General features: G+C 40.4%; 1 protein-coding gene across 5 annotated transcripts in view; it reads right to left on the reverse strand.

Moving 5' to 3' along the window:
* Positions 1-4,025: 4,025 nt before the first annotated feature.
* The window catches only part of vash2 (vasohibin 2), a 45,334-nt gene continuing 24,481 nt past the window's right edge, over positions 4,026-24,878 (reverse strand). For 3 of the 5 annotated variants that reach the window (XM_086265032.1, XM_086265033.1, XM_086265034.1), the window contains exons 6-9: positions 23,509-23,746; positions 23,278-23,421; positions 12,062-12,180; positions 4,027-5,512 (exon numbers count right to left, since the gene is read on the reverse strand). In XM_086265032.1, the coding sequence (XP_086121158.1) occupies positions 5,443-5,512; positions 12,062-12,180; positions 23,278-23,421; positions 23,509-23,746 (571 nt within the window). In that variant the 3' untranslated portion in view covers positions 4,027-5,442. Of the gene's footprint in view, positions 5,513-12,061; positions 12,181-23,277; positions 23,422-23,508; positions 23,747-24,878 lie in introns of all 5 variants that reach the window. The other 2 variants (XM_086265035.1, XM_086265036.1) reach the window with 2 other exon arrangements.

Here is a 24,878-nt window from a genome sequence, read left to right on the forward strand (position 1 = left end):
TGTGGCTGCAGGAGGATTTGGGTTTTTTTGTAATGTGACAGTACTTTTAATGTAAAGCTGATTTATGAAAAGCTGAACTTAAGAACAGGATATAGTACATTTTACAGTATAGCAGTGCCTCTCAGAGGGACTGGTGGATCTGTGTAAAGCTGCTGCAGGGGGGAAAAAGTGGTAGTTTTACTGAACAGTTTAATACTGTTAGCCGCCCCATCACACAGGCCTAGAGTCAGTGACCCTCAGCAACCGCTTCTTTGGAAAAAAGCCCTCGACCAGTTTGCAGTTGTTAGGTGATACTGATTGCAAAGAGGTAGATGGTGGTGCGCTGAAAACCTCCTCGTCATTAATTAGGTCCACTATTGTTTGGTGAGTAATTGCAAGTTTGTGTCCTCAATGCAAACTATGGGCAACCGTGGGAATCTGCTAGCAACCAAAGCAACTTTGTGACCAATTTCACCTGGCAACCACCAGCAACCACTCGTCAGCTGGTCAGTGAAGGCGCATTTTTCCCTAGCGACAGGAAGTTGCCAGAGAGTTACCAATCAGTCTTTAAGCATGCACGAATTAGGTGATTGGCTGAATATTTGATAGAAATTAAACCAACTTTTTTTTTTGTTTTCCAATCTTCTGAAGTCGAGCATGACGGAAGAGGTTTGGGAACAAGACCAGAACAGTTAGCGTCAGAGTGGAGAAACATGGTATGAGCACTTGAAAACAACTCAAAGGCCTTCAAAAACAGCACCTGCTACAAGTACAGGCTGTTTTTTTTTTTTTTTAAAGAAACACTTGTCATTCAAAATGATAGATTACAATCGATTATTAAACTCCAAATAAAACTGATTCAGTCAGATAAATTGTCAAGCACAGAAGTTGCAATTGCAAACGGACACAGAAACAAATGTAAGTTGCTACATGGAGTTTAACTGTTTCAGGTTGCTTTGCTGCCATTTGTGACCTCAGTGAAACGTAACATGATGCAGTTTGTGTGTCCCTGCTCAGCAGTCTGGTTGTTTATCACTGTCTTTGGGTAAAGTTTTGATCTTTCTCTTTGAACAAAGTCATCATAGTCATAGAGAGCAGTCTGAAGTTGGGCCCTTCGAAACTTGTTGATCATCAGTTTGTAGTTCCAAAAATACAAAGGCATCAGTGCCTGTCATTCCTAAAAATCTTCTGAGATATGTTGCTTCTTCAGTAAGAAAATGCATCATTTCATTGCAGTGAAACAGCCTCAAAAAGCAGAATAACTTTGTGCTTCTCCTATATGCTAACAAACATCAAGCCTTTAGAAAGTATCAACACGCAACCATCAGCACAAATATGAACGCGCTCGGCTGGTTAGTTTGTTCCAGAGTTTCACATGTAACAGTCTCCGTGCTGTGCTGGTCCAAACATCAGGAATATCTAAAAAATATTCTGCTTTGCTCACAGCACCTTGAATCAGCCTGGATATACAGAAGAAAAAAGCTAAGTAGAATCATTCTGAAAGATTTTTTTCTGTGCGGATGGTTGAAAACACGACTTGCCTTGTGTACATTGAGCAACAAACACTTTCCCCCTCCAGCATTTCAACTTTGGAAGACAAGGATTCATATGTTTCGGTTAACACAGTGCGTGCATAGCTCACTGTTGAAGCAAAAAGCTAGCATAAAATGTTCGCAGTGGCAAGTGGCAACAAAACACACGTTCTGTGATTAAGAGGGTGTAGTGAAACAGTCAAAGAAAATCGATAAAACAATCAAATGATCACATTTACACATAGATTTCCGAAATCCTTCTGAATAACCAAAGAAAAAATAAAGTTTTCCCAAAACGTTCCAGCCATTAAAGATCACCTTTGCTCTGTTAGACACACAGTTCAACTAAGACCAGGTTCACACGCTGTTAAAGGCACCCAGTGAATAATGCCAAATTAAGGGTTCCTCACCACAGTCTTTCCTTAAGGGACAACAAATGTGTTTGATTCCTTCATATGCATATCACGTTCTACAACTCTGCTAATAGTAGTAAAACATTGCATGATCAAAGTCTGGACAATCTTCCTTGTTGGGTCATCTCCTTCTTCCCATCTGAACCTCTTCCAGGGCAGCTGGTGTGACCTATTGCACTGTAAATTCTCCCTACCAAATCAGCTTTAATTCGTGTGTGGCACTATATGGATAGACACTGTGCTGAAAAAGCAGATTTAGCTACCTCTGATTTTTCTAGACTTTCTGGACTTTCCTTAATTATGTTAAATTCATCAGCAACCTACTGCCACTAACTGTCAAACAAAACAGGAACCACTCCTCGCCTCTTTAACAATGTCTAACTTTCCTTTTTTAAAACCGAAGCACAAGGTTTAAAAACAGCGTTCCACAGGGATCTTTACTCAGCGCCCTGGTGTAAGTGAACAAAGATGAGCTTTAAACTTTGGGTGTTTTGGGAAACACAAATCTGAGTTAAAGGTTCAGGTGAAAACTATAGAAGTCAAATGTTGAATCATCAAATTATTCCACCATACAATTCTGAATATTTATCCTAAGCCACCAAATTCATGTAAATTTCTCTGAATGAGCTGGTCTGTGGGCAGTGATGGAGGACTGTGGATGTACTTAGAAATATCTTGTTTTGAATTAAAACTGACTTCTGCAGTTGTCACCCAAAAGACTTAAAACCATGCGGTACATTCTGCGGATGTAACAGACACGATGTAGATCACAGATCACATAAAGGCATGTATGCTTAAAATCTGCTTTGATTAAACGTTTGCGTACAGTTTGAAAGAAAATCCGGATATGCAGATATGAGATATTCAGCCATCATTTCAAGCATTTGTATTCAGATGGATAAATGCTGAACGCATGTAATGTGTGATTTCAAGCTTCATTAATTTCAAGCTTTTGAGCTTAGCTTAGCTATTCACTGAAGGCCTCAACAGGAGGATCCAAAAAAACCATCGGATTTAAGCTTGACTGGAATTTTTGGACCACCTTTACAATAGATCAAGCATGAAACTGCATACAGTACTGAATGGACTCTTATAGGTCACTTGGCTTCAGGGGGCAAAAACAAACTTCTTCGGGCTGCTCTGAGAACTTGCGTGTTTTGCCCTTATTGTCTCCTGTACTTAGACAAAAAAAAAAAACCACAAAAAGATTTGCACTCATTTTGCAGACGTTGCACGGTTCTCACAAATAAATGATTTGGTTAGAGTGTGTGTCACACTGGACGGCACACAAGTGGGAAGCTAAAGAACATCGAATATCGTCCTTTAGGTAATATCTGATCATTTTTTTAAAACAGCTTTATATTGGCTGTAAAATATATATTTTTTCATGCTATTAAGAAAAAAAAGCCAATCTAATTTAGATTAAAACCTGGAGATTTCAGAACTATTTTTCTCATTTTGTACCAAAACACCTTGAAGGGCTCTCTGGCCCCGTCTCTGATATCTGCCGACAGCTTGCACAGACTGTTACATCCTCTCTGGCCGTCTTGAATGAGGCTTTTGTTGCTGAGATTCATTCAGTCAGCAACATCGCTCCTTGTTTGCCTTAGTAGAGAAACTGGCTACAGCTGATCTTGGACCAGCTGAATCATTTTATGTTCCAGCTGTTGGTGGAACAGCAGTCAACTGGCCAGCACTATGTTGGTTTACTGTGTGAACATGCAGAGTGGCCACAGCTGAACTCTACAGGTTTTCTCCAAGCCAGATTTAGAAATAATGATTCCTGACTTTTGGATCAAGATTTTTCTTCTTTTTGGTGCATTGTGTGAGAACAGAACACCGTGTATTTAACGTTTGGCTTGCAGGTTCTTGTTTGTATGTCAAAGCTTACCATTTTCATTTGAGCTCTGCTTTTTTCAGTGTAGATTTTTCCTATTTTACCAGGAAACGGGAAATCCAGTCGGTCACTGGTAAATGAAAGGATGAGAAAAACAAAATTTACATATTGATTTTCTCCCCCACACTACAAACCAAAGATTATGATCAATGTTTCCCAAGATCTTGGCCAGCTTTTGCCGTCCCCCCCCCCCGCCCGCCTGCCTGCCTTTATGGCTCAGACATGAGCTGTGTGAGAAATTATACTCACAACTGTTTTATTTATTTATTTTTTTAAATTTGTCTGATTTCCATCCAACAGCAGAGCTTTTGTTTGCTCTTTGCTGCAAAGTGAATATGATGGAAAATGAGTCTCTTTAATAAATATAGATGTGGACGTAAATGCTAAGTCTGCCTATTTATCTTGACAGAAAATGTGTCCTTCTGTCTTCATATTAAAAAAAAGTGACTATTAACTGGGTCTAGCCTGTTCCTGGAGTCTTTCGATCTTCTTCCATGAAGTTTTGCCATGAGTTATGGTTACGTTTCAACAGACGCCTGAGGAAGAGGAGCAGATGAAACATGAACATTGCCGCAGTGCTCTAATGATCACTCCGTCTTCTGCAGTGAATCGTCTCTCTGAATCACTCCCTCGTTTCTCACACTGCTTTACCTCATCCTCTTCTTCTTTTATCCTCTCTATTGATTCTGCATCTTTGATTTCCCCGCATACTTTATCGCACTTCCACTGTAATCAATACAGCTGGCACACAGGAGTTTACGTAATCATCTTCCTAAAACTGCTGCTGGTTGAGGAGTAAGTTATGACTTGGATCATTTACAGCGAACCACAATATAAAAGTCGAGTGGCAGACCAGAGCTTCCCATCAGATTTGTTTTGTCATTCTTAAAAAAATGTAAAAATGAAGCTTTAATCTCTTGTGCTTGTTAACACAGGTGGTAATTTCAGTCGTCTTCATGGTGGCTTTGCCCAAACAAACAAACAAAACAGTCATCATTACTTCCACCTGTGATAAAACATAATTCCCCTGGTGTTCTGAGAACTGCTGAGACACCAAAACAACCCACAAGTGAATATTTCACCAGTTGTGTTTGATGCAACGACACCCGAACATCTCTTTGTTCCAGCACGACGATGTCATTTTAACCACTGACGAATACTTTCAGTTATTTATATTGACAACTTCCCATTCCACCTCCTGGTGAATACATATGATAACCTAACAATAAATTTGAGCTGATTTTGCTCGAGTGCTTGTTTCTAAGAGAGGGTGACTATTTCAACCAAAAAAAGAATACTGGTTTAAAATACCAACAGAATGATAAAAGCCACCCTCTTGGCCTGTGAATGATGATGATGAGACTATTTTAAGGGATTTATTGCTACAGAAATGAGCAAACACTGTATGAAATATCAGGACCAGGCCAACCATTATCACGGTCTTCCATTTAAGCCATTCTCTTGTTTTAAATAACACCATCCACCTCGTCTGTGTAAAAAAATGTGGCTCGGGTTTTGGCGACTCTCTTGCTGGGTTGGGTAGAGACTCTTGGATCAGGGTGGCTGAGGAGCCTGGACGGATATGGAGAAGCTGAGGGAGTCTCATAGGTGAAGGAGGGGATCAGATGCGGATCTGGTAGCCGTCATTGAGCATGCTGAGTTCTGGAGGTTTCCTCTCCACTGAGGCCAGCCTGAAAGATAGGACATAAAGTTGCTGAACATGCACTGCATACTAAGAGCACAGTGGCAGAAGAAACTGGAGAAGCTCTTTCATTCTGACAAGCTCCTTAATGTTGTGCAGCAGAGCTAAACGAGAGCAAGTCTCCAAACTATCTCCCAAAACTCTCCCCAGCATGGCTGCAGTCGCTCATTATTTTCTTACTGTTGATTAATCTGCAACTTTTTTCTCATCTCACTCAAAAATAACACAATAATCACTGTATATTAAGAGTTCAGTTGGTTGTTTCGTGGTTAAATGCAGTGAGCTCATTTTTACAAGGACCATCAAAACCAACAGATATAAATTGAAATCACCTGAATTTTGAGTGTTTTGCTTAGAAACTGACCAAAAAAATCAAAAAGTGGCTAGAAATACAAGACTGCCTGACACAAATAAAAATCATGTTTTAGTTGCTTAAAATCAGGGGCACAGATGCTTTGATTGGCAGGTGGACACTAAAGGGTCGTCCACATGGGAGGTAACCAACAGTAGTAACCAGAGATGGCAGGAAGTCGATTCGGATCCTGAATAAAATTTTTCTCAACCTGGAGGCGAGTGACTAAAGCGATTCTAAATATGCAAACAGTGTTGTTGTGATTTGGCGCTGTATAACTTAAAGTGAATTTTGGAACTGCAGGTGCTGACAGCACATAAAGACCCTGATATTGTAATCACAAACAAATGTGTAACATAACATTATACGCAGTCTAGTTGTTCCCTAGTTCACTGTACAAAGAAAGAGAAAAGGCTTCTAATAAAACGAGAGGAACTAGAGATGGACCGATCTGATATTACGTATCGGTCCGATACTGACGTAAATTACTGGATCGGATATCGGAGAGAAATAAAAAATGTAATCCGATCCATTAAATATCAAAAAAGCACCTCACAAAACTTGTGACACAGCATAACTCGGCTCATAACCTAGCATGTCGGAGCAGTGTGCGTCATGTGATAGAGCAGCTGTGTGCATTTGTAGCCTTGCTAGAAATCCGGCATTTCATCTCCGAGGAATTTATCCCAGAGAGAAGTAAAGCAAGTGTGTAAGTTCATCTCTGAATGTTTGTAAAGCATTCCAGCGTTAAGCTTAACAACCAATATATGGAGCAACGGCCTCTTCTCTCTCCCTCCCTCTCCTACTGCTACTTCAATCATGAAACTGATCAATGATCAGCTGATCGGCTTTTCTGTCGTGAGTCCGTCTCTCTTCTTTGTTTTTGGCCCACTTTGCACCAGAAAGAGGAAACCAGCGGCTGAACAACAGCAGCACGTTTAAGCTTGATAAGCTGTTGTTAGAATTTATTTAATATTACTTTGTACACCAGGATCTTTTTCTACGTAGCTGACGGCTGGTAACTGTGCAGGGGCGGATCTAGCAAAGTTTAGCCAGGGGGGCCGATAGGGCATTAACAGGGAAAAGGGGGCATAAAGACATACTTTTCTTTCTTATTCTCATTTAAAATGTCTAGCTTTTAATAAATAATTATCCGAATCTTACACCCAAAGTTTTAATCTGATGTAAAATGTATAGAAGTCCATTACTGTATATACCGGTAGTAACTGTTAAGTCTAATATACCCTAGTAAACTATAGTACTTTTTCCTTTGGGAAGGTACCATCTGTGCAGTCTGCAATTCTGTTGAAGAAAGATGTTGAATCTATTTAATTATTTTTCAAAATTAATTGATTTCTGTGCATTTTTTTCCCCACACTGCATCAAATTAAAGTTGATTACGTCGATTAAGCATCATGAGGTGGGGGGTGGGTTCCCTATTTTTTTACTGGGAGTTTTAGAACCCTATTAGTTAGGTTGCTTACTCTTTTAAATACCAGAATAGGAAGGATGGAGTAAGTTTAACTTTATTAGATTGATCAGTATTGCTGAACTATGAGATATTTTGGGTGCAGTGTATTTTTTGCATACAGGTATAAAAGAATAGCTTTAGTGTTTTGTTTTTTAACTTGAGTATGAACTTATACAAAAAGCAGCAAGATATTAAAAAATAAGTTTTATTGATTAAAAAACACTATATCGGATTCATATCGGTATCGGCAGATATACAAATTTATGATATTGGTATCGGAAATAAAAAAGTGGTATCGTGCCATCTCTAAGAGGAACACAAATATATCACTGTCAGAATGCAAGCTTAAAAACAGGCAAATTCACCACAATAATAATAATAATAAATAAAACAAACAGTGACTTTAATCCAACCTTCTTCAGCGCAACTCAGAAGGAAAGAAACAAGTGTGAAGACAGCAGAAAATCAAAAAGGCCTTCTTATTTCTAAAAGCCCAAAAGTGTTCGATTTAATCCTCCTTCAGTGCTTTCCGTCTCTCCTTTTCTCCCTGCCCTCTCCTCTAATGTCACATTGTCCTCCCTCGCCTCCCATCTTTATTATTTCTGCTCAGAAGGAAGCTTTCAAGCTCTCTGACACATCACAGAGAAGTGTTCCTTGTTACAACCAGTCTGGAGAGCTGACAGGCTTTTTATTCCTTCTCATCTTTTGCCAGACCTTCACCTCTTTTCTCATTCACTCTCCTCTCTCACCCTCCTAACCCTCCCCTTTTTCCACTTACTCAGTTTCTTCTCCCCCTTCTCGCCATCTTTTTCCATCTCTTTTGCCCTCTAACACATAATTATTCTTTTTTCCTTCATCCCTTCTCTTTGCTTTCTATCCTTCTATCTTGAACGTCCCTGTGTAGAGAGCCGCTTATGTAACAATAATATTACAGAAATTCATTTTGAAAATTGAGTCATTTGTATAAAGCGGGCAGTGCTGATAACAGCCTCCTGAAACGTCTCGCTCGAGCTGTAAAATGAGCCGGCGCTGTTGTGTCCGCACTCTCAGCTGTTTGAAGCAGCAGCAGGTTATTACACCATTTCTGCTGAAGTCGTCGCTCTAAGGTGGCAACATATTGTTAAGGGTGTAAGTGCTCCGTTGATAACAGTAATAGCTTTTTAAGTATCGCATTCAAGTGGCTAAAAGTGGTGATGTGCTGTTCTAAACATTTTAACTGCTTCTCTGAGCTGATGAAACTACGGCGCTTACAGAAAGTGAAAATTAAACCATGGCTAAATGAACTCTGAAGGTAACAGAAATAGATTTATGCAAATGAGGAAACCATTTCACACTTTCACAACTCATTTAATTAAAAAAAAAAAGTCTTGCTTTTATCTAACTAACATGCTCACTGCAGACCATTAAGATATGTTCCTTGATTCTGCACATAGCTGTGCAGTTACACTTTATGGTATCAGTTCAACTGAAGCCCCAGTTATAAGGCAGAGGATAAAGTTTTAGTGTTTGGATTAAGGGTGCCTCAAAAGCACAAACATACATTGATAGAAAGACTCTTTGTTACTGCAGAGGTTTGAGTTAGTTAGCTCACTAGACTTGTTCATCATCTTTTGAGAAACTCTCTTTTTGTCTGTGTCAACTGTTGTAAAACCACAACAAAAGAGAAAGACTTTGAATAGCAAAATGTTCCAAATGCAAATCAACAGCAGAGTCACCAACAATAAAAGGTGGCATGCACCTCATGTCAGCTAGACTTCTACTGCAAGGTATAAAAGATCTGTGGGCATGAGAAGTCAAAAGGGAGTCTAAAAGTCTTACGTCAGTTGGTCAGCTGTTGGGGGATTCCATCCATCCAGCCACTCATTTTCTTCTACTGAACCAATTCTCAATCACACCTATGGCCAATTTAGTTAACCTAACCCCATAAACACGTATATTCAAATGGCAGGAGGAAGCCACGCAGAAACAGGGAGAACCTGCAAACTCGGACCAAAACCCAGACTGGATTCTTACATTTAATTTTCTGAGGTTTACAGAAAAACTCAGCAGCTGTGTTGGTGATCTCAGGGACAACCAGAGTCATCAACAAAGCCTGGCATCTTCAGCTCTGAATACTTTTGTAGAAGCTGTATGCCACAGCCCTTTTTAATTTTCATATAAACTTGCATTCAAAGCTAATAAAGATTAAAGTGGATATACTAAACAAAAACATACGAATGCAGCTGAAAGCCTGTGAAAGCTTAGCTCAGTGTGATAATATGTGTGGTTTAATAGCTCAATTACGTCAAGAATTTTAGGATCATCATCTCAAACGATGCGGAGATGATGATCTAATGTTAGATGACTGACAGTGATTTAATTGAAAAGCCAAGTGCATTTCCCTAACCACCAACATACACATGCAGATTAGAGCTGGGCGATAGAACGATAACGATATGTATCGCGATATAACTTTTACTCGATAGAGAAATTAAGCTATCGCGATAGACCTCGCCGCTCTTGTCCTCTTAAAATAAAAAAAAAAAAAAAAAAAAAAAAAAAAAAAAAAAGGTCAGCCAATCCAAACTAAGTAGCGCAGAGCCGAACCAATCACAGCCGCAGCGTCACGTCGCGTGACTTGTTACGTACAGCACAAGTGCCAAGCTGCACGTGTGTTTGTTTGGGAAGCAGCCAGCGGGTAATGGAGGAAATGAGTGTGCCGACTAGAAAAATCAACCGAGCGTGACCGAAGAGAAAACAGATGATGGTTCCAATGCCGGAGAGATTGTCAAACGGAAGAGCCATAGAAGTTCCGTAGTGTGAAGGTATTTCGGCTATTTCAAGTCTGACAAAAAACAGAGTAGCGTGCACTGTAAATTGTGCTGAAAGCAAGTCTGGAAATACAATAAACTGGTGCATGCGTCACACTGTGCGCCACGTTATTGTTTCGGTGAAATGAATTTCTACAATACTGTTAATTCTACTCTCTGCAGTGTTTAAATGCTTACATATACACACAGTTACTGTCCCTCCACACATACGACTCTGTTCTGCTTCTATGCCGCAGCTTTGTTTACTTTTTCCCACCGAGGCTTCTAGACTTCTGATTGGCCAACATTTCTGCACGGTTAGGAATCTAGCGCCTCCTGCTGCTTTGGCATGTTCATAGCAGCGTTTTCCTTCATTTCTGCCTTTATGTGTGGACGGGATTATTTTTTAAAAAGAAAACGGAAAATCTCCGTTTTCACAAATACCCGTGTACGTGTGGACGTAGCCTCAGTCTCTGACTGGAAGCGCTAATTCTTCATTCGGCTTTTGTCAGACTAAAGTAACTGTTAAAACTGTTTGAAAAGCTAAGCTATACAACAAGGAGAGATTGAGAATTTCCTTTTAGTTCTCAGTTTATTTGATATTGACAAAAGTTAGTCAGTTTTGTCTGTTCTTCTGTAAAACAAACTAAGATTTATTTTTAGAATTAATATTTTGTTTCTAAGTGGAATTGACAATTTAGTCTGTTTCGTTTGTTCTATTTTGAAACTTAAACGCTTTAGCGGCTGCCTTTTGTGTAGTTTGCAATATTTGCCTTTATTTATCTGAAAAAGTCTCATGTTCCTTAAGTACATCTACCCTGTTGAACTTATTATGGGAAATAAATATTTAAATCAAAACAAGCTGCTGATTATTTCACATTTTACTTGTGAGCAACGGCACATTTAAATCTTACAAATATAGTTATTTGGCTTATATCGTGATAGATATCGTTATCGCCTGAAATGGAAAAAAACATATCGTGATATGAAAAAATCTCATATCGCCCAGCTCTAATGCAGATCCCCAAATAATTACTCTCTTAAGCGCAGCAGAGCTTAATATATGAAAGGTCAACAGAGAGTCAGCCAAATGGCAACACTAGCAACGTCAGCAATTCGTGTGCCGAGTCTGTGTGTGTTTGTGGTGACTCTGCAGTACGGCCACGCTTCAGCTGTCGTCCGAGTCAGATTGTGTTACATCCCACCACACAGCTGACGGCACATGCAAACACACTCAGCATCGTCATACGTGTGTGTGTGTGCGCGTGTGTGTGTCAGAAGGCTACAGTGTTAAACTTTAAATACTTCAAACAATATCTTGGATTCTTTAATATGTTGGCATAGAGGCGAACAAGGACGCTCTGATTTTACAGACTTTATATGGAGTTTGTTTTTAAGCCTGTGTTTGACAAGCAGCATTAGAGACCTTATATTCTGCTGAGTGCTGGTGATATGGACACACACACGCACACATATATCATAGTGATAACACTGTCAGCTGAACACAACAAGGAGTGTCTGTCTGATGATAATGCTGAGCTGTCGGCGACAAAAGCAGATAAGCAGACCCACACACTCATACATAAAGTCCTCAGTGCCACCCAGCAGATACACAGTTGTTGCCACTAAGATGTCAGAACAATTTATTCTTTAAAGGCGCACACACTAATTAAAGTCCAAACTTTCCTTGACCTGAAGAGCAGACCTTTAGAGAAAGAAGACAAGGGGGAGGAAGATGGAAGTACCACACAAAAGCTGACAGACACCAGCTGCCAGCACTGCTGATTAACCCTGCTCTAAGTGTGGAAGCCTTCTGTATTTTAAGGATGTCATCAGCTGCTTAACCAGTGGAAACTGTCGGGGAAAGAGGATATGAGGCAACGAGCGCCCTGAGCAACAAACTGTTCAGCGATGGGAAGAACTTACGATTTGTCTCTGTGGTGCATGGAGCGTCGCTGGGGGCTGCTCTGTCGACGCCGTGGCGATAAGGACTTCCCTCGGCTTCGCTCTTTGATCGGTGACTGGGCACTGGATGATTTTAGGATCTTAAAAAAACAGAAGAATCAACATCACTAATTGTAGTTTATTAAAGTTTTAAAATTTATTAACACTCTGCAGACCAGCACGTTTTCATTCTTTTCTAGCTTATCAGTGTACTATCATCCAACCATTTTAAGCCGCACCAGCAGCAATATGCACCAAAAAAGCTCTGATAACAAAACTGTACACTTTTACCACCAAATATCAGAAAAAGTTTAGATAATTGATGATGGAAGTTGAATATCCAGTGACACTCGGGTCCAGTCGGAGTGTATTATGAGGTAAAGGTGATCACTAAGAAACCCTGGAGAACATCTCGGTGAATAATCATTAATGTTTCCCATTCAGAAATGAAGAATATTTGAATAAAATATATGCTGCTGTGTATCTGACAGAGGCTAGTCAGTGTTTGGACACAATGTTAGCATTGATCCAACAGAAAGGTTAAAGAACTTCAGACTTAAAAGCTGCACTTTAAGTCATATTGCCTTTTCACCAGGTGGACAAAAATCATTGTCACCTATTTCAAGGTTAATCTTTTAATTATTATGAACTGTGATAAAAGTGCAGACAATACTGGAAAAGTTTAGAATGATGGCATTAAAAAAAAAGCAGTGAGTGAGAAGAGTTTGGCAAAACATATGGCTGTTTACACCCTGCTTTCATATTTACAAAGAATCCCTGAACTTCTAACATTTCAGTGTACAGCGGTTATGTTAGCATGAAGGGAAGAAAGCGTCACCGTGATGAATGGAACAGCAGACAAATGTATGTGATAATGTGTTTTTCTCTATTTTAATCTTTCTCACTGTTGTGACAGATGACTCATGCAGACAATACAGTTCAGAGCGACAAATGAGGCATTCTTAGTGTATTAAGCAGCAACTTGAAGCTACCATTAAGCTCTCAGCAGGAGAAAAAAGAAAAGGATGACTCCGGATGGCAAGTTTTCCTGAATGCAGTAAAGGAAGTTGCTAATATCCTGCAGCTGGTTGTGTTCGTCATGTGTTTGTGGTACAAACATGGATCATATTTCTTTGTTTTTTGTAAGCAAAACTATTTTATTCCTTTTCTTTTTTCCCCCTTTTTAAATGTCTGATCCAATAGCTAAATTACATCTACTACACTGCTGAGTACCATTAAAACACCCGAATAAAGTGACTATTTGCTACGACTGTGCTTAATTATATAGCAGCTTTTCAGCTTCACGTTTTCACTGTCATTTGGACAGAATTCCTATTTATCTCATGTCCGGCTCTTTATGTAACCTTGGGGTTCATGCTCTGTCTACAACAAAGGTTCTTATGAAGACAGAAATACAATCTGTGTAAAATGGAAATGGAAATAGAATGCAATGATCTTCAAATCATATATTGTACTAGAAATAAAACACAGGAAACATATCAAATGTTTGACAGAGAAACTGCAAGAAAAATATATAGAAAAATAGTTGCCATCAATATTGAATTTGATGGCAACACAAAAAACTCAAAAATGCTGGTACAGCAGCGCAAAAAGGCTAGAAAAATATGCAGTACTAAAAACAAACAGCTTGAGGAACATTTCGCAACTAATTAAGGTTAATTGGCAACAGGTCAGTTATATGATTGGGTAGAAATAGAGCATCTTAGAGAGGCAGACTTTTATCATTCTGCAAAAAAAACTGACACAAATTATGGGGTGATTTCAGAATAATCTTCTTCAATATAAATGTAGCGGCGGATGTGTAAAGCTGGCCCACATTCACGTAATGTAATGTTTGTGCTTTTGTTTTGGTAACTTCCTGTGGGACCGGAAGTGAATGTTTTAACGGTAAACGGCTTGATGTGCAGAAAGACGGAAGAAGGTGAAAAATTAATGCTAACGGAAAAAAGGGAGAGAGGGATATAGTTAAATTGTACGAAAACGAATGGTTCTAGCTACAGTCGACAGGGGAACAAGGTTTGTAATGTATATGATTTAATTTGAGCAATCTGAAATGCATAATATGTATTATATAGTTTAATAGAAAACGGTTAGACCAGCGTAATGAGCGGTTAAGATGCTGTTACATGAATAATATGGTAATTGTTTTATTTGTTTGTCTAGCTCTTACGTTGGTTCGTTGTCTGATACACGGCAAGGAATAATAAAGGTCATTCAACAACCATCAGTTCTGTCCTTCTCAGTTCGACTGGATGCTACAGTAAGAGCTTGACCGCCGCCATTTTGCTACACCACGAGGGCTCAAGGTTTAACGGCAATTCCCACAACGTCCAGCAGATGGCAGAAGCAGGTCAGAGAACAAAACGGCGAAAGGCATAAGGAAAATAAAGTTAAAATGGAGGATTCAGAAGAAGACATTAATGAACAGTTTGCAAACAAAGAACAAATATTAAATGAGCCACAAGACAAAGCTCAAAGTAACTCTGCGATTCCAAGGCGTTCAGAAAGAGCCAAGGTGCCAACCGAAAAAATGCTAACTTATCAGAAAGAAATGATAAGTAAAAAAGAAAAAAGACTATTAACTCTTTATGAACAATGGAAAATACGAGTGCGAGAAACAAGAGAAAGATTAAAGTTGGACATTTCAGAGAAAGAAATGGCAGATCTTGCAGATGATGTAGAGCAAAGAAAAGATGAACTGCTAAAGTTGTACACTGAAATGAGAAGTCACATTGCACCTTCATCAGACATACAAAGAAAAACCGATGCATGTGAAGCAGTTACTCATGACATCGTGAAAGTCATCCTGGAAAGAATAAGCGGTGTAGATGGAGATTTTGATGGAGAATATGAAAGAAAACGTCTACGCAGACTATTAGAACATGATTATGCCCAATCCATCTATGGTTCAACTGCAGCATCGAAACGTAGCCAACTGTCTTCAGCCTCACATCTTGCTTCAAAACGAGCAGAGGCAGCAGCAGAACTAGCAGCAAAGGAGGCAGAGTACAAGATTGTACAAGAGGAACAAAGACAGAAGGAAAAGATAAAGGCTCTAGAAGAGGAGCATAAGAAACAAATGGCAGTTCAAACATCAGAGTTGGAACGCCTGAAAGCCGAAAGGGAGGTGGAAGCCGCTCGCGCCAGGTTGGACGCCTACAACAGAGAGTTGTCGCAACTTGATGATGCATATTCAGTTAAGATGGAAAAGGTGAACCCAGAGCACACACCCAAACACACTGTACCATCATACTCCATACCGGCGCCAACAACCCCTCCTAGTGTCAGCCAGCTTGCACAGGCGGTACAAGACAGCATAAGAATAAATAGACTCCCCACGCCAGAACCAACGATGTTTAGTGGTGAGCCAATAAAATTTATTGAATGGAAATCCACTTTCATGTCACTTATTGAACAAACTGGCATGTCAGCAGCAGATAAACTGTACTATCTGAAAAGGTATGTAACTGGCTCAGCTCGCAAGTGCCTTGAAGGGACTTTCTTCAGAAATGATGAAGAAGCGTATAACGATGCTTGGGCAAAGTTAAACCAAAGGTATGGCCAGCCTTTCGTGCTACAAAGGGCATTTAGAGAGAAGTTATCTAGTTGGCCTAAAATACAGTCGAGAGATGCTGATGGGCTAAGGAACTTTGCTGATTTTGTGAATGCATGCACACTTGCTATGCCTCACGTGAAAGGACTGCAAATACTCAATGACTGTGAAGAAAATCAGAAACTGTTGCATAAATTGCCAGACTGGATAAACACAAGATGGAACAGGCATGTAACAAAGATACTCATGGGCGGTGGTGAATTCCCCAGCTTTAGTGAATTTGCCTCCTTTCTCTCGCTTGAAGCAGAAGTAGCATGTAACCCAGTCACTTCCATACATGCACTTCGCTCCCCGGAAACAAATGATGACAAAAGAAACACAAAAGAAGTCAAAAGAAACAAGGCAAGTGTATTTAACATTAACACAACTGAAAGAGATGCAAAGACTAAAATATACAACAGTTCTTCATGCACACTGTGCCAAGAGTTGCATCCACTTATAAAGTGCCCAAACTTTCTGCAAATGACCCTGGAAATGAAAAAGAAACATGTAAAGGACAATAAACATTGTTATGGTTGTTTAAAGCAAGGTCATAGTGCTAAGGACTGCAAACGGCGCCTCACTTGTGAAACCTGCTCTAAGAGACACCCGACCTGTCTTCACGATGAGAACTACAGCATTAGTCTGCAAAGAGAAAAGCAAGCTCAAGTGAGTATAGACAACGCAACACAAGGGAACTCACCTGAAAGTGCAACAGCCATAGCGTTAAATGTCGCTAGAGCAGAACACACAGTCAGCACCTCCATGATAGTCCCAGTATGGGTCTCAACGGCTGCTAATCCACAAAGGGAAAAACTAGTCTATGCGCTACTAGACACGCAGAGCGACACTGTTTTTATAGATCAGGATGTAACACAGAAACTGCAAGCAAATGTGTGCCCTGTGAAACTCAGACTAACCACGATGATGGGTAAAAATGCAGTAGTAAGCAGCGGAAAGGTGTGTGATCTTCTAGTGAGAGGTTACAATTCAGCAACAGTGCTAAGGCTCCCGACTGCTTACACAAAGGACTACATACCTGCAAATAGAGAACACATACCAACATGTGACACGGCAAAACTGTGGAGCCATTTGTCGTCCATTGTAGATGAGATCCCACCGCTCCTCAGTTATGAGGTGAGTCTCCTGATTGGTTATACTTGTCCCCAAGCTCTGGCGCCCAGACAAGTACTCTTAGGTAAAGACAATGAGCCATATGCCATCCAAACTGATTTAGGATGGAGCATCGTTGGCAACTCAGCGCCATGCAATGCATCAGAGACAACAAGGAGTCTCTGTCACAGAATAATTGTTAAAGAAATGCCTCCATGTACTCCCGCAGATGCAATACGTGCACTAGAAAGGGACTTTAAAGAAGACGAAATAAACGAAAAGAGGGTGTCTCAAGACGACCTTAGGTTTCTCGAGAAACTTGAACAAGGCATAACACAAACAGAAAGGGGACATTACGAAATGCCATTGCCATTTAAGGAAAGGCCACAAATGCCAGATAACAGACAACTCGCCGAGAGCAGACTCAATCAGCTCAAACGTAAACTAACGCGCGATGAAAAATACAGAAGAGACTATGTCACATATATGAATGACATCATACAAAGGGGCGACGCCGAAGAGACCGATGATAATGGACCTGAAGGCGAGACATGGTACATACCGCACCACGGCATCTATCACCCAAAGAAACCAGAACGGTTACGTGTGGTGTTCGACTGTTCAGCCAGACACAAGGGTACCTGTCTTAACGACCATTTACTAAATGGCCCCGACATGATAAACAACTTGATCGGCGTGCTCGTCCGCTTCCGACAACATCAGGTAGCGCTAATGTGCGACATTGAAAAAATGTTCCACCAATTCAAAGTCGACACGAACGATCGCGACTACCTACGCTTTCTATGGTGGAAAGGAGGAGACATGAGCAAACCACCTCAAGCTTATCGAATGACCGTACATCTCTTTGGTGCTGTTTCATCACCTGGTTGTGCAAATTACGGATTTAAACGTTTAGCCAAAGAGAACAGCTCCAAGTACCCCGTAGCGGCACAGTTTATAACCAGAGACTTCTATGTCGATGATGGGGTAACAAGCGTTGAGACCGTGAAAGACGCTGCACAACTCACAAGAGAAGCACGTGAGCTATGTGCGAAAGGTGGGCTAAGGTTACATAAGTTTGTGTCTAACAACAGTGTTGCACTCAAAGACATTCCTGCTTCAGAACATGCAACAGACACAAAAACAAGGGACTTGACATTCAGCGAATCACAAACAGAAAGAGCACTCGGGATGTATTGGAACATAGAAAAGGATTGTTTTACATTCAACAAAGCTGTAAAGGATCAACCCCCAACCAGACGCAGCATCTTGTCCACAGTCGCAGCAATATTCGACCCGTTGGGTTTCATTGCTCCGTACGTTCTTAACGGCAAAAGAATCCTGCAGGAAATCTGCCGCCAAGGTACAGACTGGGACGATCCACTTCCTGAACATCTCAACCCGCAATGGCAGTGCTGGAAAGAAGATCTACACAACCTGAAAAGGTTGCAGATAAACAGATGTTATGTTCCTGCATCGTTTGGAGATGTGGTAAAAAGAGAATTGCACCACTTTTCTGATGCAAGTACGACAGGATATGGACAATGCACTTACCTAAGACTGATAAACAAAAACAAAGAGGTACACTGTAGTTTTGTAATGGGCAAAGCTCGAGTCTCTCCAACAAAGGTTACCACAATTCCGAGGCTGGAGTTGACTGCAGCTGCAGTATCAATCACAGTAAGCAGCATGCTAAAGGAAGAGTTACCCTATGACAATGTGGAAGAGTTCTTTTGGACAGATTCAAAGGTCACGCTGGGGTACATTAGCAATGAAGCAAGACGCTTCCACACATTCATTGCCAATAGAGTGCAAAAAATACGTAACAATACCGCACCACAGCAATGGTTCTATGTACCAACGGGTGAAAACCCTGCTGACATAGCTTCAAGGGGCACATCAGTAGCAGAGCTGCTATCATCAAACTGGCTCACAGGCCCTCAGTTCTTATGGGAAAGGAAGTTAAATCTTCCAACTAAAGAGTCTATTGAACTTTTGGTGGGAGATCCAGAGGTGAGAAAAGTGCAAACACTCAACAGCCAAACTACAGAACACAGGAGTCTCTGTGACCGTCTCACAAGGTTCTCATCCTGGTCACATGCTGTCAGTGCCATAGCACGTCTCAAGCGGTTCCTACTCAGAGACAAATCAAAGTCACTCAGCACTGTAACTGAAAGACAAAACGCTGAAATGGTGATTATCAAAAACCTACAAGGACTAACATTTTCAGATGAGATAAAGACATTAAGCAAAGGAAAGGCACTACATGAGAGCAACAAAATTTACAAGTTGGATCCTTTCTTGGACGAAGACAATGTGCTCAAGGTGGGAGGAAGGCTACAACACTCATCGCTTCCTAACACATTCAAACATCCAACTGTCATTCCAAGAGACCATCATACTACAAAACTCATAATCGCTCACTGTCACGAAAGAATAAATCATCAAGGAAAGAGCTTCACAATGAACGAAATACGGTCCAGCGGTTATTGGATTCCCAAGCTAAGTCAAACAGTATCAGACTACATCCGTCAGTGTGTGACATGTCGGAGACTAAGGAGAGCTGTGGAAGGACAAAAAATGAAAGATCTCCCCACAGAAAGAGTCGAGCATTCTCCGCCTTTCACATACTGTGGTATGGATGTTTTCGGCCTGTTCCTAACCAAACAAGCAAGAAAAGAAAACAAAAGGTACGCTCTCCTTTTCACTTGTTTTTATTTACGAGCAGTACACGTAGAAATGTTAGAAGACCTGACTACGGACGCTTTCATTAATGGACTAAGGTGCTTTATAGCTCTGAGAGGCTCTGTCAGACAAATAAAATGTGATCGAGGTACTAACTTTGTAGGTGCCAAAAATGAACTGTGTGCAGCACTGAATGAAATAGACACTGAAAAACTGACAATCTTTCTATCTGAGAAACAATGTGAATTCGTGTTTAACACACCCCATGCTAGCCACGCAGGTGGAGTATGGGAACGACAAATTCGGACTGTGAGAAACGTCCTCAACGCCACACTCGCTCTCGCAAAGAGACGACTCACCGATTCATCGCTCAGAACCTTTCTCTATGAAGCAGCTGCAATAGTAAACAGCCGCCCATTGACGACAGACAATCTCAATGATCCAAACAGTTTGAAACCAATAACTCCAAATCATCTCCTAACTATGAAGACCACAACAGCCTTGCCTCCTCCAGGACAGTTTGTTAAAGAGGATCTGTACGCCCGGAAGCAATGGCGTCAGGTGCAATACCTAACGGAGCAATTTTGGAGCAGATGGAAGGGAGAATATCTGCACAACATCAGGGTCCGGCAGAGATGGCATGTTGTTAAAAGGAATATGCAAGTAGGTGACATAGTGATGGACAAGGAAGAAATACTGCCACGATCCCAATGGAGACTTGGTAGGGTTGTGGACACCATAACAGACGAAGATGGACTTGTGAGAAAGGTCAAAGTAACCTTTGCAGACAGAAACCTTAGTAAAAAGGGTGAACGTTTGCATAAGATGTCTACAGTGGAACGCCCAGTTCATAAGTTGGTTCTACTGCTGGAAAGTTGTGAAAAACAAGATGCACTAAGCAGTTAAAATGCGATGAGAATTTGTTGTTGCATATACAAAGGTATTATCATTGTTAAGTTACCTGTTTAGAAATTATTTGTGTTTTATTTGTTTGTAACAGCAAATAATTTGGTGGGAGTGTAGCGGCGGATGTGTAAAGCTGGCCCACATTCACGTAATGTAACGTTTGTGCTTTTGTTTTGGTAACTTCCTGTGGGACTGGAAGTGAATGTTTTAACGGTAAACGGCTTGATGTGCAGAAAGACGGAAGAAGGTGAAAAATTAATGCTAACGGAGAAAAGGGAGAGAGGGATATAGTTAAATTGTACGAAAACGAATGGTTCTAGCTACAGTCGACAGGGGAACAAGGTTTGTAATGTATATGATTTAATTTGAGCAATCTGAAATGCATAATATGTATTATATAGTTTAATAGAAAACGGTTAGACCAGCGTAATGAGCGGTTAAGATGCTGTTACATGAATAATATGGTAATTGTTTTATTTGTTTGTCTAGCTCTTACGTTGGTTCGTTGTCTGATACACGGCAAGGAATAATAAAGGTCATTCAACAACCATCAGTTCTGTCCTTCTCAGTTCGACTGGATGCTACAATAAAACTGTACAGATTTTAAATATCTCACCATCTATAGTACATCAAATATCATCAAAAGTCTCAGAGAATCTGGAGAAATCTTTGTACACGAGAGACAAAGTCTAAGCTCTTCGGGCTCAAAGGCAGCACTACATTAAAAAGGGAAGGATTCTGTCATAGAAATCCTAGCAAGGAGTCAGGAAGACTTTTCAGACATCACTGTACGTGAAAAATTCAACAAAGATGATCCAGGACTGCTGAGCTACTAGAATACTAATACAAGAGTGGGAGAATGTTCCAAACGTCCAAAAAAGCTCCTCTCACTTCCCAGATGTTTACAGAGTATTGTTAAAAGATGAAAGGGTGCTACACAGCAGTAAACATAGTCCCACTCCAACATTTAAAACATGTTGCTGCAATTAAATTCAAAAAGAGCTAAAATCTTTCTTAAAATGCTGCATTTTCTCAGTTTAAACATTTGGTTTGTTTTCTATGCTCTACTGTGAATAAAATATAGGTTTATGAGATTTGCGGATCATTCCATTTTGTATCTATTGACATTTTTATGCAGTATTACAGCTATTTTATTTTGTACATGGGCACAGACACAAACGCACTCTATACTAACTTCACATCCTCTGGAGCACAGCAGATTATACCAAAGTCTCACAAACCCCAATGCACTTGACCTGTGCCTGCCCGTGATTCTATGTGCGTGCGAGACAGCTGCAACCTTACTGACCTACATAACTTGCTGACATACAGTACATGTTATATACTGTATCACTGTCTAACATCAGCGTCTATCACACAGCTACTCACACATTGCTTTCATGGAACTGCAAATGCTGCAGGAATACACAAAAAAGAAAGAAACTCATAATAAATACAAATAAAAACCTACGGGTCCTCATAAAACATTTAACCTTGTGCAAAACACTTCTGCATCTCCCTTCCTCACACGTACACTCACACATTCCTTCTTCCCCATCGTGCCCTAAATAACTCTTGACAGTTTATATTCCCTGTTCAGCCCAAAGGAAACGACATCTATCTCTGGTCCGACGGAAAAATATAATAAAGGTGTTTCCCTGGTTCTTTCTCTCTAAAAAACAAAAAAGGCCATGTCTGTCCAAACAAAGGATGCAAAAAATTGCATCAGAGTTGAATCACAGATAGCAAATTTGCTTTTATTTTAAAATTTAATTAATACGACCATGAACTGAAACTGTGTGTGTGTGTGTGTGTGTGTGTGTGTGTGTGTGTGTGTGTGTGTGTGTGTGTGTGTGATTTTAAAAAGGTAATTTTTGTCAGCTGATCTAAGTTTGAGAGACATTTTCATCTTTTCTAGTGAAACTATTTTCACTGAATTTTGTCAAACAGACCTCTTTCCCACAGTGTGGAATTACCCACTTTCCCCATTTTCACCTCCTAATATTCAGTTTTTCAGCATCTTGGCTGATTTATTTTGTGGTTTGTTTGTGGTCTGTATTTTCCACTGCTGCTGACTGTGGGCTGCCAGTTCTCTCTTCCATTCCAGGCTGTTCTTACTTTCTCCCTTAGTGTACAACCCTTTTTCCATTTATGCATTATTGTATACATAATATATCTAAGTCTGCCGGTTAGAAAAAAATGTCTGAATGTTCACAAAGTTGCTTTTTTCTCTTTTTTTTTTTCAAACCAATAAAGGTGTTTCTGACCTGATTAATATTTTAAATGGAGCAATGCTGTGAGACTCTATCTAGTGTCTATGTAGTGTAATATACAAAACAGGAAAAACCAAACCTTAAGTGATGCTGATGGAACATTTAATCATCAGTCGAGAAAAGCATTATTTCAAGCAAGCTATAAAGGTAATTTAATCGGAAACGTCGACAGTGCCAGCCCACTTTAGATACACTTCTAAACACCCAAACGTCAGCTTCTTTAAAAGGTTCTTTCTTACAAGCCTCGTTCACCCAGTCACACACACATTCATACAAGCACCTTGCCTAACATTGGCATACAGTCACATGGGATGGGAAAAGAACCACCAATGCTGCAATTGGTAGATGAATCGCTCTGCCTCCTGCTTTACCCGACCTGCATTTGCTATGAATCTGCAAGCCACTGTGCAACCCACCATCACCCCAGTTCTTCTTTTTCATGCCGTTTCTGATTTAATCGATAACATATATATTGCGATTGATGATTGCTTTTTCATGTACTGCCCAGGGCAGCAAATTCCCATAACAGAGCTGTGGCACAAAAGCAAATTAAGTGTACAGAGAAAAATACCCTGGGGCATATCTGTATGTGAATACACAATATGTACCTTCATCCTCATGTCCCGCCCATGTTTCTCTAGCTCTTTTTTCATCTCCTGAGCTCCCAAACAGGCCAGGTTCAGCACCAAATGCTTCCATTCAATTGGCTGGAAGACATGTGGGTCGTGAGGCACGTACAAACCAATCTTCACCTGGTAGAAACAGAAAATGTGTTTAAAGGTTCTTCATTAACTCTTGGACTGCATTTATTTCCCACACCCTTTATCTTCTTCCTTTACCTTCTTTAGTGTGTGCTGGTATCTCTTGTAGGAGTTTTCAAATTCAGCCACCAGTTCTCCGAGAGTCCGATGGGTGAGTGGTTTGTCCATCAGGTCCTGGCGGCGGCTCATACCTAGCGACCCATACCGGCCATTGCAATAGACGCCCAGCACAACATGGTGAAAGCAGTGACCCGAAAACTGGGTCTTAAAGCTGATGGGGAAACGCTCGAGAGACGTCAGCCCATTGGTCAGGTAGCTGATCAACACCGCAGGATTAAGGAAAGACCTGGAAGTTTTTTTGTGGTGTAAAAATATTATTGGGGTAAAATAAATGTCTGCTGTGCTTTTATTGCACCTCTGGAACTGCTCAAAAATTATTTACCTTTGAGTACAAACCTGAGAGTGAAAGTGTATTTGTTTGAATTTGTCACAGCAGAGGAAGCAAAGCAGCTTGAGTTGTTTGAAATGAGATTCAGTCTGACTCTCAGAAGGCCTATAGTATGAAAATGTCACTGGGTAAATAATGTCTTCTGAACACAGTTTGTGTGCTCATGAGAGTTTGTGCAGCTCCATCGGTCTTACTGAATCTGTCAGGTTCACTGATGTTTTTACATTTATTCAACAAGGAAAACAGGGGCAGAGAGATATGATCTGTCTGGTACAGAGGACACGATAACACACACATCAGATCATATGTCTGCTGATCTTAGTGACTCACCAAGACGTCACAAATGAAGGCAGGATTCGACTGCATGTTCATACCATAAAGACATGTCAGTCCTGTTTTAGGCCACGCCCCAAAACACACCCTTCTTTATCACCTATTTAACTTAGAAACTAAGCTTCGTGCTGTATTAGGTCAAACTCAAGACTGGCTATTAATACTGATGAGGAAGGTTTTTACTGAGGTGACAAATCAAGTGATTGAGGGTTGATTTTCCAATTGAATTCTATATATTAGTTCTGTTTTTGCAATCACAAAAATTTATAGCTACTCGTTATTAGAAGGAAATGCATCCAAAAGATCAGATTTTCAGTAAATTATTGAATCTATATTTAGACAGATCTCATCCTGTGTACTGCACATCTTCATGCTACATGCATCCAACTGTAGCAATCTGTTCTACCATACAGCAACAGAGAAACTTGGAAGATGTCTTTGTGGGCCAGTAGCCAGCCATCTGCTCTATTCTGCCTATGGATGGAAGTCTGCCATTGGTTAGAACACATGTCTGTCACTTCACCAGCCTGGATGCCACAGCACTGCTGTGTTTTCATTAAATATTCACAAAGCAGACCACTGATGACATGCACATACCAATGTATTTCAATGTGTCTCTCTGGCTGTGTGGGGGAGTTTGTGGTTTTAAAGTAGAACACGGATCTAA

This window comes from Aulonocara sp. 'chitande type north' Nkhata Bay, linkage group LG15 (genome assembly GCF_057382095.1).
Source record: "Aulonocara sp. 'chitande type north' Nkhata Bay isolate Kocher_YH1m ecotype deep benthic linkage group LG15, A_spYH_male_GT1.1, whole genome shotgun sequence".
Lineage (NCBI taxonomy): Eukaryota > Metazoa > Chordata > Actinopteri > Cichliformes > Cichlidae > Aulonocara > Aulonocara sp. 'chitande type north' Nkhata Bay.